The sequence below is a fragment of the Mangifera indica genome, chromosome 10 (assembly GCF_011075055.1).
Source record: "Mangifera indica cultivar Alphonso chromosome 10, CATAS_Mindica_2.1, whole genome shotgun sequence".
Classification (NCBI taxonomy): Eukaryota; Viridiplantae; Streptophyta; class Magnoliopsida; order Sapindales; family Anacardiaceae; genus Mangifera; species Mangifera indica.
Window position 1 is genome coordinate 621,591 of NC_058146.1, and position 15,283 is coordinate 636,873.

The 15,283-nt window shown below is 31.9% G+C and overlaps 1 protein-coding gene and 1 pseudogene across 1 annotated transcript; both read right to left on the minus strand.

Annotated features, from left to right (window-relative positions):
- Positions 1 to 1,296: 1,296 nt before the first annotated feature.
- LOC123227738 lies at positions 1,297 to 1,802 on the minus strand. Its single transcript, XM_044652854.1, has 2 exons — positions 1,702 to 1,802; positions 1,297 to 1,615 (listed from the first exon to the last, which is right to left on the minus strand). The coding sequence occupies exons 1-2, from the start codon at positions 1,800 to 1,802 to the stop codon at positions 1,297 to 1,299; spliced, it is 420 nt and encodes a 139-aa protein (XP_044508789.1).
- Positions 1,803 to 4,879: 3,077 nt separating this feature from the next.
- On the minus strand, positions 4,880 to 6,935 carry LOC123227740 (annotated as a pseudogene).
- Positions 6,936 to 15,283: the final 8,348 nt, after the last annotated feature.

Sequence of the window (15,283 nt, forward strand, 5' to 3'; positions counted from 1 at the left end):
AATCCAGGCAGAAACTAGTCACCTCTTCCTGCTTGTAAGCATCACTTCAGTTTGGGATTCCAGGAGGTATACATTTTTGACCCTGGCTGCTGCTCCTCCTTCCTGTCTCAGTACTTTCTGGGTCCAGCGTATGTCTTTCATTTTGGTTGTGCCCACAGAGGAACTCTGCTGCAATCTGGATGTGTCGGCCTCCTGTATGTCAAGCTCTTCCAAAGGCTGCTGTAGCTGGACCATGATTTCCTCCAGGCAGCGTCTGCTGGCCTGTACCAGTGAATTTTGTTTTTGTTGCCTTTTACAAATATTTCTCGTAAATGTTTTGTTGCTGGTTGGATATGCTCTTTCATCATGTAAAATTAAAGAATAGTTGTTTTTGTTTTCCCTTAAATTCTATTATGGTGAGACCATGATAAACTTTAAAAGGAGATGATATTATTTTGTTGGCTTTTTTTTTATGTTAATCTTTTTAGTCTTAAATAGATTTTAAGTTATCGTTTTTGTTGCAACAGAAGGAGGAGTGTAGGTTGTTTTTCCATAAACCCTTCCGTTTCATACTTTTTACTAATGTATACACTTATGTACAAATACACTTTTTACTCTTAAATACACTTATGTACTTTACATTAGTTAAGATAAAATTGTTATACAATTAAACTAGACACTTTAAAGTTAAACCTCCGAGCATAACCAAGTGTTATAAATAGTGGATATTCACTAACTGATTCTTCAGTCTGAAGCCCTACAATACATTCAAACTAAACGTTATTAAAACTATAATTTATTTAAAAAAAAAGGTTCTTTTGTGGTTATCTTGAGAGGATTTCAATCAAATCTTATGTTATACTGTTTTTATAACAGTAATTAAACAAAAACGTTAACTTTCAAATAAATAAAATATTGTCAATATAGACGTGATTTCGTCATATAAATTCAAAATTATTGCTAAGACATTGAGAAAAATGGTACTTTTCTTCAAAAATTTTGTATATAAAAAAGAAATGAAGAATAGAAAAAATGAAGGACCTTTATATAATGTTAGAGACATTGCAAATTATTATATTATTCTTGTACTACACAAAAACTAATAAAAATAATGTGAAAAATATTTTATTTATTAGGTCAAACTATATAAAAACTTTTATATCACGTATTTCTTTCTCATTTGTCTTGATTTATCTTCGTAAATAAGTTAAGTTGGTATAGAATTTAACATTAAATTTAAACCCAATTTGAATCAAATCTAAAATATTTATTTTAGAGTCAATTTTGATACTGAATTTATGGATTTTAGGTTAAACCTTATTTGAAATTGATCCAATTGAATGCAACTTCTTCCGCCGCCGATGCCGCTGCCATTCTTTCCTTCTCAAGCTCCCTACAAGCCACATTGGCCCTTTGCCTCTCCATTATGACCAATTTTCTCAGTGATTCTACGTCGGATAACTCATCTTCTTCACAACATTCTACTGATTCCGAAACATCATTTGTCGACTTCGAGTTTGAGTCGTCCAAGAGCTTCAATGGCGGACCACATTTGCCAGACACAATATTTGCATCAAATTCTTCACCAAAATCAATATTTGAACACAACCCATTTGTTCTCTCACTCGATTTCCCTCTAATATAACAAAAAAATGAACTAAACCTTTTCCATGCAGACTGAATTGCAGAAACTTAAACCCTAAACACAACATCAAAACCAACAACAAAGTGTTAAAAACTTGCGACAAACGCCCAAACACCAAAAACCCACGCCCAAAATCAGTCCCTTGAGTCAAAGACTTGAGAAATAAAACACAATCCATCATTAACAATCCCAGAAAAATCTTCAAGAATCTCTTATATAACTCTAGAAAATAGCATACAACAACAACAATCAATAACTAGAAACAAGCCACAACCTGCATGTGTATCGAATCTAACTAAATTTCTTTCATTCTAAATCGAAATCTGCATCTCTCAGACAAAACAAGAACTTATAGTTATAATACAAGCAAGATATTGGTGCACTTGATGGGATAATCAAGTGTCAAAATTAAAGTGGCTGGGAGTAGGGCTGGATACGAGCCGAACCGAGCCCGAACAGGGCCAGCTCATTTTCAGCTTGTTTTCGATGAGTCCAAGCTTGGGCTCGGGTTCAGGCTTGCTGAGCTTGTTAAACACATATTCGTGTTCTGCTCATTTCATAATTTTAGTGTTTGGGCTCATGTATTCTAGCTCGGACTCGCATTTCAAGCTCGAAAACTCGGCTTCAGGCTCGTATTTTAGAGAATAAACGGTGTCGTCTATTCCAAGTTAAAATTTTTTTTCATTTGAGTGAGCGGCTCGCTCGCCAAGCTCAGCTTGTTCAATCCATGTTCGGATTCGGACTCGTGTTTGTTTTTCATTTAAAATTCAAGCTTACGTTCGTATTCAGGTTCGTTTAAGGAAAGTTTGATTAGGGCTCATTTGAGCAAAACTCGTTTCAAGTTTAAATAAGTTTACTTCGAATCTAACCTTAATTGGGAGAACGAAGAAATGGATCTGTTATTCGTTCAGAACTGCCAACTTTTGAGAAGATATATATATGGACTCCAAAACGCAATCTTAATAAATATTCCCTTTATTTTTCAAGATTTTCGCTTTTGCCAGAGAAGTTGTACATGTAGAAGCATAATAGGTAGCCTTAAAATAAATTTTTGGTAAGATTTTTGTAATGTAATCTACTATTGATAAGCTAAAGCACTTTAAAAGGTTAGTCCGTACAAATAAGAGAATCAACACAATGATGTAATTGGTACTAAAAATCAATAAAATTGTGTGCTAATGTTGCCTGTGCTATAAACAGCCTAACAGATATTGTTCGCTTTAGGCTTCAGGCCCTCACGGTTTTAAAACGCGTCTATTAGGTTAAGGGCTTCTAGCCCCTACTTATATACAAGCTCAGTAGACAGAACGGGAGCGATGTGGGACTTCAGATTACAACACACCCCCCCATCGCTATCGTGCTGATAACGTGTTATAAACAGTCTAACAGATATTGTCCGCTTTGGGCTTCAGGCCCTCACGGTTTTAAAACGCGTCTATTAGGTTAAGGGCTTCTGGCCCCTACTTATATACAAGCTCAGTAGACAGAACGGGAGCGATGTGGGACTTCAGGTCACAACACACCCCCCCCCCCATCGCTATCGTGCTAATAACGTGTTATAAAGACCCTGAACGATATTGTCCGCTTTGGGTTTCAGGCCCACACGGTTTTGTTTCTCTTATGAAAACGCATCATTGGGGGGGAGGAGCTTCTGGCTCACTCCCGCAGGTTCAGGACCTGCATGGGCCACCAACGATATTGTCCTCTTTGGCCTTCAGGGCCTCAAGGTTTTCTTACGCGTCATTCTAATTAAGGGCTTCTGGCCCCTGCTTATATACAAGCTCAGTAGACAGAACGGGAGCGATGTGAGACTTCAGGTCACAACAGCCTGGACTTTTTCCTATGGTTTTTCCATTTTTTTGGTTGAAGGTTTAATTTTCCATGACTTTTGCAAATATTATGCTTTTAAAACCAGGATCAAATTAGCTAGTTCGATTGGTTTGACGAAGTTTGGTAAGCATGGGTAAGCATAGGTGGCAGTCTAGTGACTATTGCTTTAACCATAGTTATCAATTACGATACATAATACGTATCTTATGATACGATATGATATAGATATAAAATTATACGTATTATAAGGTGTATCGTAATTAATATGATACAGTAAACATATCGTATGATATGATACATATCTAATATCACTAATACGAATTGATATACTTTTTAAAAAAAAATGATGTAGTACAAGTGTATATACAAAATTTTATATTTGTATAGGTGTTCATGATATTTTTTAAAATGATGACATGTCTATTATATATTTTTATTATTTTATTTCTTAAAAATGTATCATGTGATAAGATATTTGATACATGATACATAAAATTAAGTTTTTAATATATGATTCGATATTATGCTTTAAACTATGGTTTAACTAGAAAAACCGCATAGGGTTATAGGTGAATCATTGATTTAATTAATGTTCCCTAAACATTGTGAAAGATTTTGGGAGTGAGTTGTTAGAAATGAGAATGCATAGAGACAATTGGAAATGATAAGATCATTGTGGGATGGAGCTTTTGAATGTGAGAATGGCATGACAATGGTTAAAAATGAGATATCGGTGTGAGAGAAGCTATCAAAAAGGATATTGAAAAAAGATAAGAGTTAAAAATGAGAATACCAATGTTGGGAAAAGTAAAAAATGACGAGATCATTTTAAAAAATGAACTGTTAGAGAGTAGATTAAAGGTAGAGAAAAAAAAATCAAAAGAAAATTGGTTTGCAGATAAGACTTTTGCTGTCTCTCACTTTGTTTTTATGCTCATCAAGGAAAATTTCTTTGAACCCTACACAATATGAAAGTAACAAAATGACTCCTAAGTATATATCAATTTAAGGTAAAATTCAAGTATCAATTATTCAAAGTTAGGCGACTCACGAAAATTAATTAGTGCAAGGTGGAGTTGGAAAAAAAAAAACAGGTTTAAATTCAGTTCAAGTTTAGAATAATTAATTTGATCTAGTTTGAATTAATGAACAATAAGAGGATGATCAGTAATATAGAAAAAGAAAAATGACGACTAAAAAAGAAGAAGAATTACTAGTAAGACAAACTCAAATACTAGTATTGATCTCGATAAGTTGAAATTGTTTTAATTTGAATTTAATTTGTTTAAATCGAATATAGATTTAAATCCGAAAATCAGCTTAATCCACCGTGAAAGTCATGGAACAAATTGATGGTAACATTAATATTTCTCATTCAAAAAAGAAAAGAAACAGATGAACAACAAAATTCAATGTGTATTATTCAAAAGCGCTACTGATGTAGAAGCACTGGAAAATGCTGTTTACTGTGAGGAGTTGGAGTGGCAGTTTGAATTAAAAGCAGAAGACTGGTTCAGGTTTTGACCTCCTTCATACAAAATCGAAAATGCAGATATGGGCATGTTCCCTGAAGGTGCTAAATATGTTGGCACAGGCATCTTGGGCGGGAGAACAGGCAATGGAGCTTCAGAATTAAGCACACGAATGGCCTTCCTAATCGAAACCTGAGATTTTCATCTGGGTGAGCACAACACAGCCCAACTATCATCAACATTTGCATTTGTTGCTCATCAAAATCTTCACTTAGTCTTGGATCAGCTGCTTCCAGGAGTTTCCCACTTCCATAGAGCTCCCAAACCCACCGCACCATATAGACTTCACCTTCTTTTGCCATTGGGTTGATTGGTTTCCTCCCACAAGCCAATTCCAAAGCAACAACTCCGAAGCTGTATACATCTGATTCCTTGCTAGCTTTGCCTGTGATGACACATTCAGGAGCCATGTAGCCCATTGTTCCTGCCAAAACTGTGGTTGGTGGCCCTTTTGAATGCTCCACAAGCCTAGCTAATCCGAAATCTCCAATCTTAGCATTGAAATTTGAGTCCAACATAACGTTGCTTGATTTTATATCTCTATGCACAACACATTGTTCCCATTCTTCATGTAAATACAGCAATCCTGAGGCCAAGTCTTGAGCAATTTTATACCTCATCTCCCATGTCAATAAACTATTTTCGTTAAAAAGATGAGAATCTAAGCTACCATTAGGCATAAATTCGTAAACAAGCAGGAGTTCCTTTCTCTCATGGCACCAACCAAGAAGTTGCACCAAATTCTTATGCCTCAGTCTGCTAATAATTTTCACTTCTGATGCATACTCCTTTACACCTTGTTTAGACCCTTTTGAAGTTCTCTTCACTGCAATATAAGAATTCGATTCCCTCAAGAATCCTTTATAAACCCCACCGAAGCCTCCTTCTCCTAACTTGTGTTGGTCGTTGAAATTATCTGTTGCCTCAGCCAATTCCTTGTACGGAAACCTCTTGGGTCCACTTCCCTTTTCAAAATCATCGTCCATATATTCGCTGAACATTTGTTTATCTTCATCATCTTGGTTGCCTCTCTTCCTACGCATGGAAACAAGCCAAACCAAAACAAACCCTCCAACCAAAACAGCTCCACCAATACTCAGTCCCACGGCAAGTCCCGTTGTAATTTTTCTTCCTCTTCTTTCTCTCTCGACAAAAGGATTTGCAGCTTCTAAGTTTGAATTGAATTCCCAAGTGTAAACGCTAACCTTTGCAAATAAGGCTCCGGTTGCTGCTGAGAAGCCAAATTTGACCGACTCAGGCAAAAACTCCCTCAAATCTATTGTATACTCAAGGTACTGCGTCACTGTGACATTATTACTAAACTCAGTGAATAAATTAACACTCAGGTTTTTTGTACTTGAATTGTAATTGATACATGCTTTAGTTCTCAGTCCACCCTTGATGATGTTGGTGTTACCCGTACTCCACCATGTAACATTTCTCACTGAGCGCATAGAGCTGATATCAATACCCAAATGCTCACCACCAGGCGGATCCCAATCGTTATGAAAAATATCAAACTCCACTGCAACAAACGGATTGGATGTTGAATTTAAGGGCTCGTCGTCTTTCGTAAGGCCGAAAGAGCCTCCACCCATAGCAGTAGGAATTGTTGAATTTTCAGGCGCAAGGAAGAATGCCATCCCATCCCCGTAAAAAGAACTGTTTTCAGAATCGATAACAAAAGAGAAATGGGTGGTGAAGTCTGTGAGTCTTCCTGTCGTTTTGTTCCAAAGCGGCAAGCTTGTATTATAAAAAGCTCGACCAACTTGAATTTCACTTTGTACTAGTTTAATGATACCATCATGGTCAGGGTAAGCTCTCTCATAAACCATGCCATCATCATTTTTAAAACAGAAGTTGTCATACTTGAAGGATAATGAAGTTACCAACACGACTGTAAAAGATATCAGTACGGTGATTATGTTGAGATGGAGAAGAACAGACATTTTTGAAGAAAGGATTTAGTATGGTTTCGAAAATTCGGGAGAAGCCATTAAAATAACAATGAGAAGTCAGTCAGTCTTCAATATTTGAGAGGCAGCTTTGTTTGGCCATGTCAAATTGATGGCTTGTGGTCAACGTTTGAAAATATATGTATTTAATAAAAGAAACTTTTGTCATTTCATAATAGTACGTATTTACAATGTCAACAATTGAATTTGTCATAAGTAGACTTTTTGACCCGTGATGAGGGGCCTCGTTCATCTTTCCTAAGTTGGTCTCGTATAGAATATTGATAATTCTATTAAACACCCCCCACCCAAACTTCGAATAGGAGAGTTATTAAATATATAAAATACCTTGTTTAACTATAATTTATTTATTGCAAACTCAAACTAATAATTCTTATTTTAAACTCAGAACCAACAAAGCATGAGTTTATAAAATTCAAGTTTGAGTCTTCTAAAATCCAATTGAATTAGACTCAAACATAACAATATTCCATCCAATTTAGTTCTATTGTAACCCTAGTTCAAACCTAAGTTAAACATATCAAATCTATGGGTTTTAAAATTATAATACAAATTTGTAGGATACAAAATTTACTAAAACGTAAATATCAATTATAAAATTATATATAATTAATTTATTTTAAGTGTACTTGATGGTACAAAACAAATTTTCAATCTTGAAACACATTGGATTAATCTATAATATTGAAAAATATGTTTAAAAATTTAATGTAGCTTTCATATATAGTATAGCATTTATTATAATTTAATATTATATTAAATTTCTCTAAGATTGACTTTTGAATTGTTAATAATTTGAGATATACATGTTTATCTTTTATTATAATATTCAAAATTTTAATATAATTTTTGAATTTTCAAATAAGAAATATTGACATATCAAACAATTAATAGTAGTTTATTTTGACAAACAACTTTTAGAAAACATCTCTATTTTATAAAATATAAAAAATTATACAAACTATATTCATTTTGTTTTTATTAAGTATGTACTTGGACGTGTAATTTCCTCTTCTACAATTTTGTCTTCCACTAAGAGAGTTTCACAGAATGTGTGTTATTTATCCCTCGTGAAAGCATGGTTATGAATATACCTATAATATAATATGGGTTAAAAATAATATATATCTTTAAAGTGGAGCAAAAATTGGTATAATATGGTGAACATTTTTTATGATATAATATGTATGTAAATAATTTTAATGATAAAAATCGACATATCCTTTTATAAAAATGTATCTTATAATACAATGTAAAACGTGATATATAAATTTAAGTTTTTCAATTCACAAGTTTAGACTTCCATGTTTAAAAATCCTATTTAAAATAATGAATCTTTAGCCTTAAAAAGGATTTTTATTATAAGTTTCATTGGTTTTGTGCACCCAAGTCCTGCTACAGTATGTCATTAAATCATGGTAGGACTCTTGTAACCCCATGAAGCACATGCTTAATTAATTTCTTGGAAATTCTTGAAGTTTAAACCTTTCTATAAAGAACAATTTTTTCTAAAAAATTCAATCAAACAATTTAAAAGACATTTCAAAAATGTATTTTTGTTAGTGTCATCATTGGAGACTATTGACTAACAGACATTAGTCAATAGTTCCAACTGTTCGGTTTAATTAATTTCTTAGAAATTCTTGAAGTTTAAACCTTTTTACAAAGAACAATTTTTCTAAAAGATTCAATCAAACAATTTCAAAGGCATTTCAAGCTTGAAAAATGTATTTTTGTTAGTGTCATCGTTGGAGACTATTGACTAACAGACATTAGTCCCAATTGTTTGGTTTAAGTTCGAAGACTTGTCAATGATTCTTCATCGAAATTTTTGTCTTCAGCGTTCTTATTCTTGTTCAAGTTGTTTGGAGTTCGAATTTAAATTCGACATTCCAAATTCAAGCAACACGCGAATCTTTTTCCAGGTTTAGTTCTGACTGGAAGCTACCCCAGTTAAAAATGCCCTACAGATATAAATATTGTCTTCCTTTTTCATCTTCCAGTCGAATAATTGTTTTAGAGAGCCTTTAACTTCGATCTGATGCTGAGAAAATAATGTTATCTCCAGCAAATTCGCCTCGCCTGTGCAGGAAACACAAGAAAGAAAACCCTAAGGCAGAAACTTACAGACTCCTGAATCATGCCTGTCCAATAGTCCAAAGACAGCAAAGATTCTCCTCTCGGAAAGTGACCATTTCACTGTAATTACGATGCCATTGCCAAGGTTATCACCTCGTACAGACTCAGAAGATAATATAAATTAATACAGGCCAGTCTCTTTAGCACTGGGTCAATGGTTATCCATCTAACAGCCATGGAATTTATATTATTTAAAAACCTAAACAGGGTTTTTAAATTTAATCCTCGGACCAGTGAAACATCGCATCTTCATTGGATAATGGATTCTGCAGCAAACCTTGATCACGTGCGAGTTAAAAAAAAAAAACTTGACAGAATGCTTAGTCCTCCCACAGAGAAAAGAACTATATATGTTTTATATGGTTAAAACTCTTTTCTAAATAAACTCATTGATACAAAACCTAGGAGACGATTTGCCGATAGATGATAAATCAACTCTCGAGTCAAGAAGAGACATGAATATGACACGATCTCTTTCATTAGCTACAGAGAAAATATTAGTCAATTATCATCATACTCATAAAGCCTCTCAAACATTAAATAACAATTTATTATTCCCACAACTCCAACAACTAACTAAAAGTTATATAATATCGGATTTTACTTTTTTTTAGTTATATATGTAACTCTAACTTCCACGGTTATAAATTCAAAATTGTGAAAAGATTAGATTACGATATCGTAATTAGCATTTATCTCCCTAAATATTCGACTAATAAAATGTTCGTAGATAAACTCATGATTTATCAGTTAAACCACATTTAAATCTTATTGTTTCTTTGTTTTTTTATATTAAATTTGACATTCATTTAATGTATTTTTTGTTAATGTTAATCTCGACACCAACATTATGGTTGATGAGTTGCCCGAACATACCTTACGTGGCCTCTGATAATTGACAACTCAATTGCATATAATTTCTCCGACATTATATGCCCAACTAGGACATCTAAACTAATGGAAATATAGAATTGAAATCGTCAACATGTGTATTTCCAAACTGTGAAAATATTTTATTCTATTTTCTTTTAATAATCATAAGCAATAGTTGAGATTCTACTGTGGAACAGTAATATTCTCTCAACTGAGTGAGTGGGGTATCACTAAATTAATATTTTCCCATCCCATTGCAATTTTTTTTTTTTTAATCATTTGTACAAACAGGGGATAAAAAAAACATATCCAAGGGAAATAATAAATGAAACAGATTAAAGTTGATTTATCAACTGTTGACCTCGTTAAAAGACCCATCCAAGTCTTGATTGGTTAGATCGACCAGTTGAAATAATAATATTAGCACCACGATAGTGATTAAAATTTTATATATATTAAACCGAATTAATCCAAAAGAAAATGAATTTAATCTTATTATAAACTTGCCACCATTCAAGCATATTTAGATTCAAGCCTCACAACAAAGATTATTGTCATTCTAATATCCAATTAAGTTTAAAAAAATTATAACAATATATAACAAACCCAAATTGTGGTGTCATGCCCCATGTCAGAAATTTAAAAAACAATATAGACATCGTACTAATGTGAACATGATAGTTTAATTAATAAAAGTTTAAGTATCAACTTAGATTAGACGGACTACTAAATTCCAATCAAATTGATTTGATTAATCAATTTAATCCTACTTTTGTTTTTGTTTTGTTTTGTTTTTCACATCTCCATTCTCTCTTGGAATTTTAGACGGAGATGCAACTCCTTTTTCTATCTAGAAGGCAGGGAAGAAAACTCACTATTCGAGCTTTTTATAATAGGGTTTTCATGGGCATACCATAATTTCCTATTTTGGAAACATTAATGAAACAAAATTATTAAAAATACCTTTATGAATGATAAATCTAGTTCTACATTTAATTCTTACATTAATTAGTAATTCTAAATATTATGAATTCATGCACCTTCACCTTTTAAACCCCACTTGCATATGGAGTTGTATAGATATTAGAAAATGCATAGCTCAAAAATGGCAAACTTTTGTAATTTAATGTCTCATATTGAAATCACTAACAATATCATGGTTATTATAGAATGTTCAATTAGGTTTCATTTTCTCCTCTTTTGTTCTTTCTATCCTTTTTCTCATTCATCAAACCTAGGTTTCTCTCAAATTCAGTTGCGGGAGTTCACACATGTTTGTTCAATAGTTGATGAAATAGGATGAGTCTTCTACATAGTCTAGCATGAGTATGTAGTATAAATAACCAATATAGTTTTTTTCTAATGGTAATGAGAATCTTTGCGAAGTTATTCAGATTTTTTTGTGATTTTTAATTTGTTTACTCTCTCGTATTGCTATATTCATTTAGCTATGTAAATGAATTAAGGATTTTGTGTTTACTTTTCAAGTGTTTAATGACTAGGATCTGAATTAACAAAGATCGTTAGCTTCTCATTTCTCATATTATATAAACTAATGTAATTTGTTGCGAAGATTAGGGTTTCGTAATCAATTATTCTCTTTAGGTATTTTGAAACTCTTTAAGGTCAACCAGGGGACTTTCATGAAATTTCTAACCCAAGTAACATTAATGTTTAATTGGCAATCAAACGATGTAATTCAATATTATATTTATATAATTATATATATGCTTACACATTTGCAAATATGTAGCAGTAGTAAATAAAGATTCTTTATTTTTTTTATGAAAGAAAGAAAGAAATATTCCCTAGATCACTTTAATAAATCAGCCCTTAATGGTGGCAATAGTTTCATGGCTAAAAAGGAATTCAATTTTGATAATAGTTTTAAAACTCAAACTGGACTTTGATATAGAATATATAGAATTCCATTATGTTATATTTCTACTTCGTTTAATATTATTTTTAATATTTACTCAAAGAATTTACTAGTTTAACAGTTTCGATTGATTAACACATAAACTATTCCTTGAATCGATGAATATCCAATCTAAGTGTGAAAACATTTTAATTAAACATTAGCTAACAATTACAAAACTAAATAAATAGTTGTTAGGTAAATTAATATGAACTCCCTAAATAATTTAGAAATTAATAAGCCAAATGACTGAAAAATTGCAACCCTTATCAGAATGGTTTTAGTATTCCTACCGGAATAAATAGTATTATTCTCTGATTTTATGATTTTAAATTAAAATTTTATACTTCTTAAATGTTTATAATATTTTTAAGAAGACAATATGATGATTAAAATTTTTATTATTAATTTTAAATAACATATCTAACTACGGCATACAATTCTTTATTACAAAAATTAGGGTTTCTATTAAAGATAACAACAAATAATAAAAAATTGTACAGATGTGTGGGTGTACAAATTAAAAGTTGCCACATATGGTCAATTTAATTTTCAATTGTGGAACCCTAAGTCCCGAAAGAATCCGCCGCTAGTTTTGCTGATAGCACGTGTCAGTGATCTATTTGGTACTTAATATTGCCACCAATTCCACTATTTCCACACTCACTCCACATTCGACTACAAAATTCATACACTCGCTCTCCCATTACGACACTTGTCTATTACAATCTTTTCTTGTAACTTCAACCCCTCTTCTGATTCTCTAATGGCGGTCAAGAGACAACAAATCTTAGCTTGATTCACTTTAACAATTGTCTCTTCCTACAAGGGAGTACCCATATTAATATTGCAATCTCGAGTTCGCTTAGAACTAGGGGTTTATAGTTTTCTATTTATAGATCAAAGCAAGTAAGTAAGTTCTATTTATAGTTTTCTATTTTTCATGTCCTATATTAGTATATATCCATGGTTATTTGAAAGAATCTAGCCATCGGGTTGATCTCAATCTGTGTTATACTTATTATTCCTCTATTTTCATTCAATTTCCTTCTCATTTTTTCATCTGGGTTTGTTTCATTTTCTCCATGATTTATAATTTTCTCTATCTTACTAGTTCCTTCTTGTATCCTTGTGATCTTTTAACTGAAGAGCTGAAATTTGCTGATCTAGGAGATATCAAGAGCCAACAAACCCTAGGACTATTGAAGAAGATGGGAAGGGGAAAGATTGCGATCCGGAGGATCGACAATTCGACTAACAGGCAAGTGACTTTCTCGAAAAGAAGAAACGGGTTGCTGAAGAAAGCTAGAGAACTATCCATCCTTTGCGATGCAGAAGTGGGTCTGATTATCGTCTCCAGCACCAGCAAGCTCTATGAATATGCAAGCACTAGGTCAGATTTCTCATCTCTCTCCTACCGATCTTCCTCTTCTTGCTACTGCATATTATTCATCTGTGCTTTTGAGTGTGTATATATATATATCTTCAACTTCTGACTGAGATTTGAAGTGTGGTGCCTGTATTAATGGGATTTAAGTTAGTGTCTGTGTGCTGTATTAAGGTTAATTGCATAAAATACGGTTGTCACCTTGGATTGTGAGAAAATATTTTGATTGCTTCTTGAAAACTCATAGGACTGAAGTTGCTCATGCTGCAAATGTCATTGCTTTCTAGAGATTAGGTTAATTTTAGCCAGATTTAAAGGAGAATACCTTCTCTAGCTTGCTAGTTTAATATGAACATCTTTCCTCGGATGTGCATAACTTTAAAGTTAACTATGTATTAAATATGTGTGTATGCATGTTTATCTGAAGTATATGTGGGTCAGAATATGGAGGTTTCAAAATGTAGCTGGTTGCACCATTTGTCTAAGAAAATCCAAAAGGTATAATTAGACAGCAGATTGAATAAATAAAATTATATGTATTAACAATAAGTATTAATTTGTGTACCAAATATTACATGGCACAATTTGATTAATTAATTAACACTTAAATACATAATAATATATTATTATTAATATATAAATTAATATTTATTGTGAATAAGCATGCTCTTTTTTGGAAGAGAATATTATGGTCTCGGTGATTCAATCATGCATACTGTGTTTTTGGAAGAGAATAGAAAAGAAATGCTTTGATGCTTTAAAAGAAGTTCCTTTTAATATGCATAATGCTCTTTAAAAAAAAAAAAAAAAATAGTACAAGGCAAACAAAGATAAATAAAACTATATATCTATATTTTTAATATACAATTTGAATATACTGATAATGTATCATCATATGATTAGATAATTTTCAATTAAAAATAAAATAATACCCAATCGCATGATGTCACATTATCTGTGTACTACTAAAAGTGTATACAAATAACATTATTCAAGAAAAATATGCATAGGAATGTTTTACTGGAACTTGTGTACAACTTTCAAAGTTAGAGGAATTTGTGAATAATAAAACTTTGTATACTAATAATAAGTATTAATATATTAACAATGATGAATTATTATGTAATTAAGTAAGTTTAAATTATAAATAAGATAACAATTAATCATACAGTGACAAGTCATTGTTGATACAGAAATTAGTACATTTTATTTGTGTACATGGTTTTACTTTTTTTGCAAAATTGAAGGTAAATAAAAATGAAATATTAGTGTTAGGAAGAGCGAAGAAATGGTTCTAGTTTTGATCTTCTTTATTTAACATCAGTTTCACATAATTCTCAAAAATTTGGAGTCTCTTTTTCTTCAATTAATAAAGAGAAAAACACTTTGCATGCATGAACATAGTTTTTACAACCAAATAAATTCATATACACTTATAATGAATATCAGTTTGTGTATCAACAATGATATGTCATTATGTGATTTAATAATTTTGAATAAAAGATAAAATAATATTCAATCATATAGTAATATATCATTTTTAATACACAAATTAATACTCATTATTAATACACAATCTTAATATTTCACAACTAAAGTATTCTTTGAGCATGATGTAGTCTGTAGGCCAATACCGGATTTGCATAAAGTTCGGATATCGGAAATGGCTTTGAACTTGGGTGGCCTTTTAAGGAGTTCCCACAAGTATGAAGTGTTTTTTCTATCTGATTTCCTCATAAGTTTGAATCATTTATTCTTTGATCTTGTGATGTGGGCATTTATGTAGCACTAACAATGGACAAAGATATAAATACAAATACTAAAGTATTATTATATAATAAAATAATTTTGAATTAGAAATAAAATATCATTCAATCGTATGATAATATATCAGTGTTTGTACTTATATTTATATACATTATTAGTGTATATTTTTTTACTCTGTTTACATATGGGTAAACTTTTTGTAATCTTTTTATCTACCTCTTGATAGTACAATGGTGA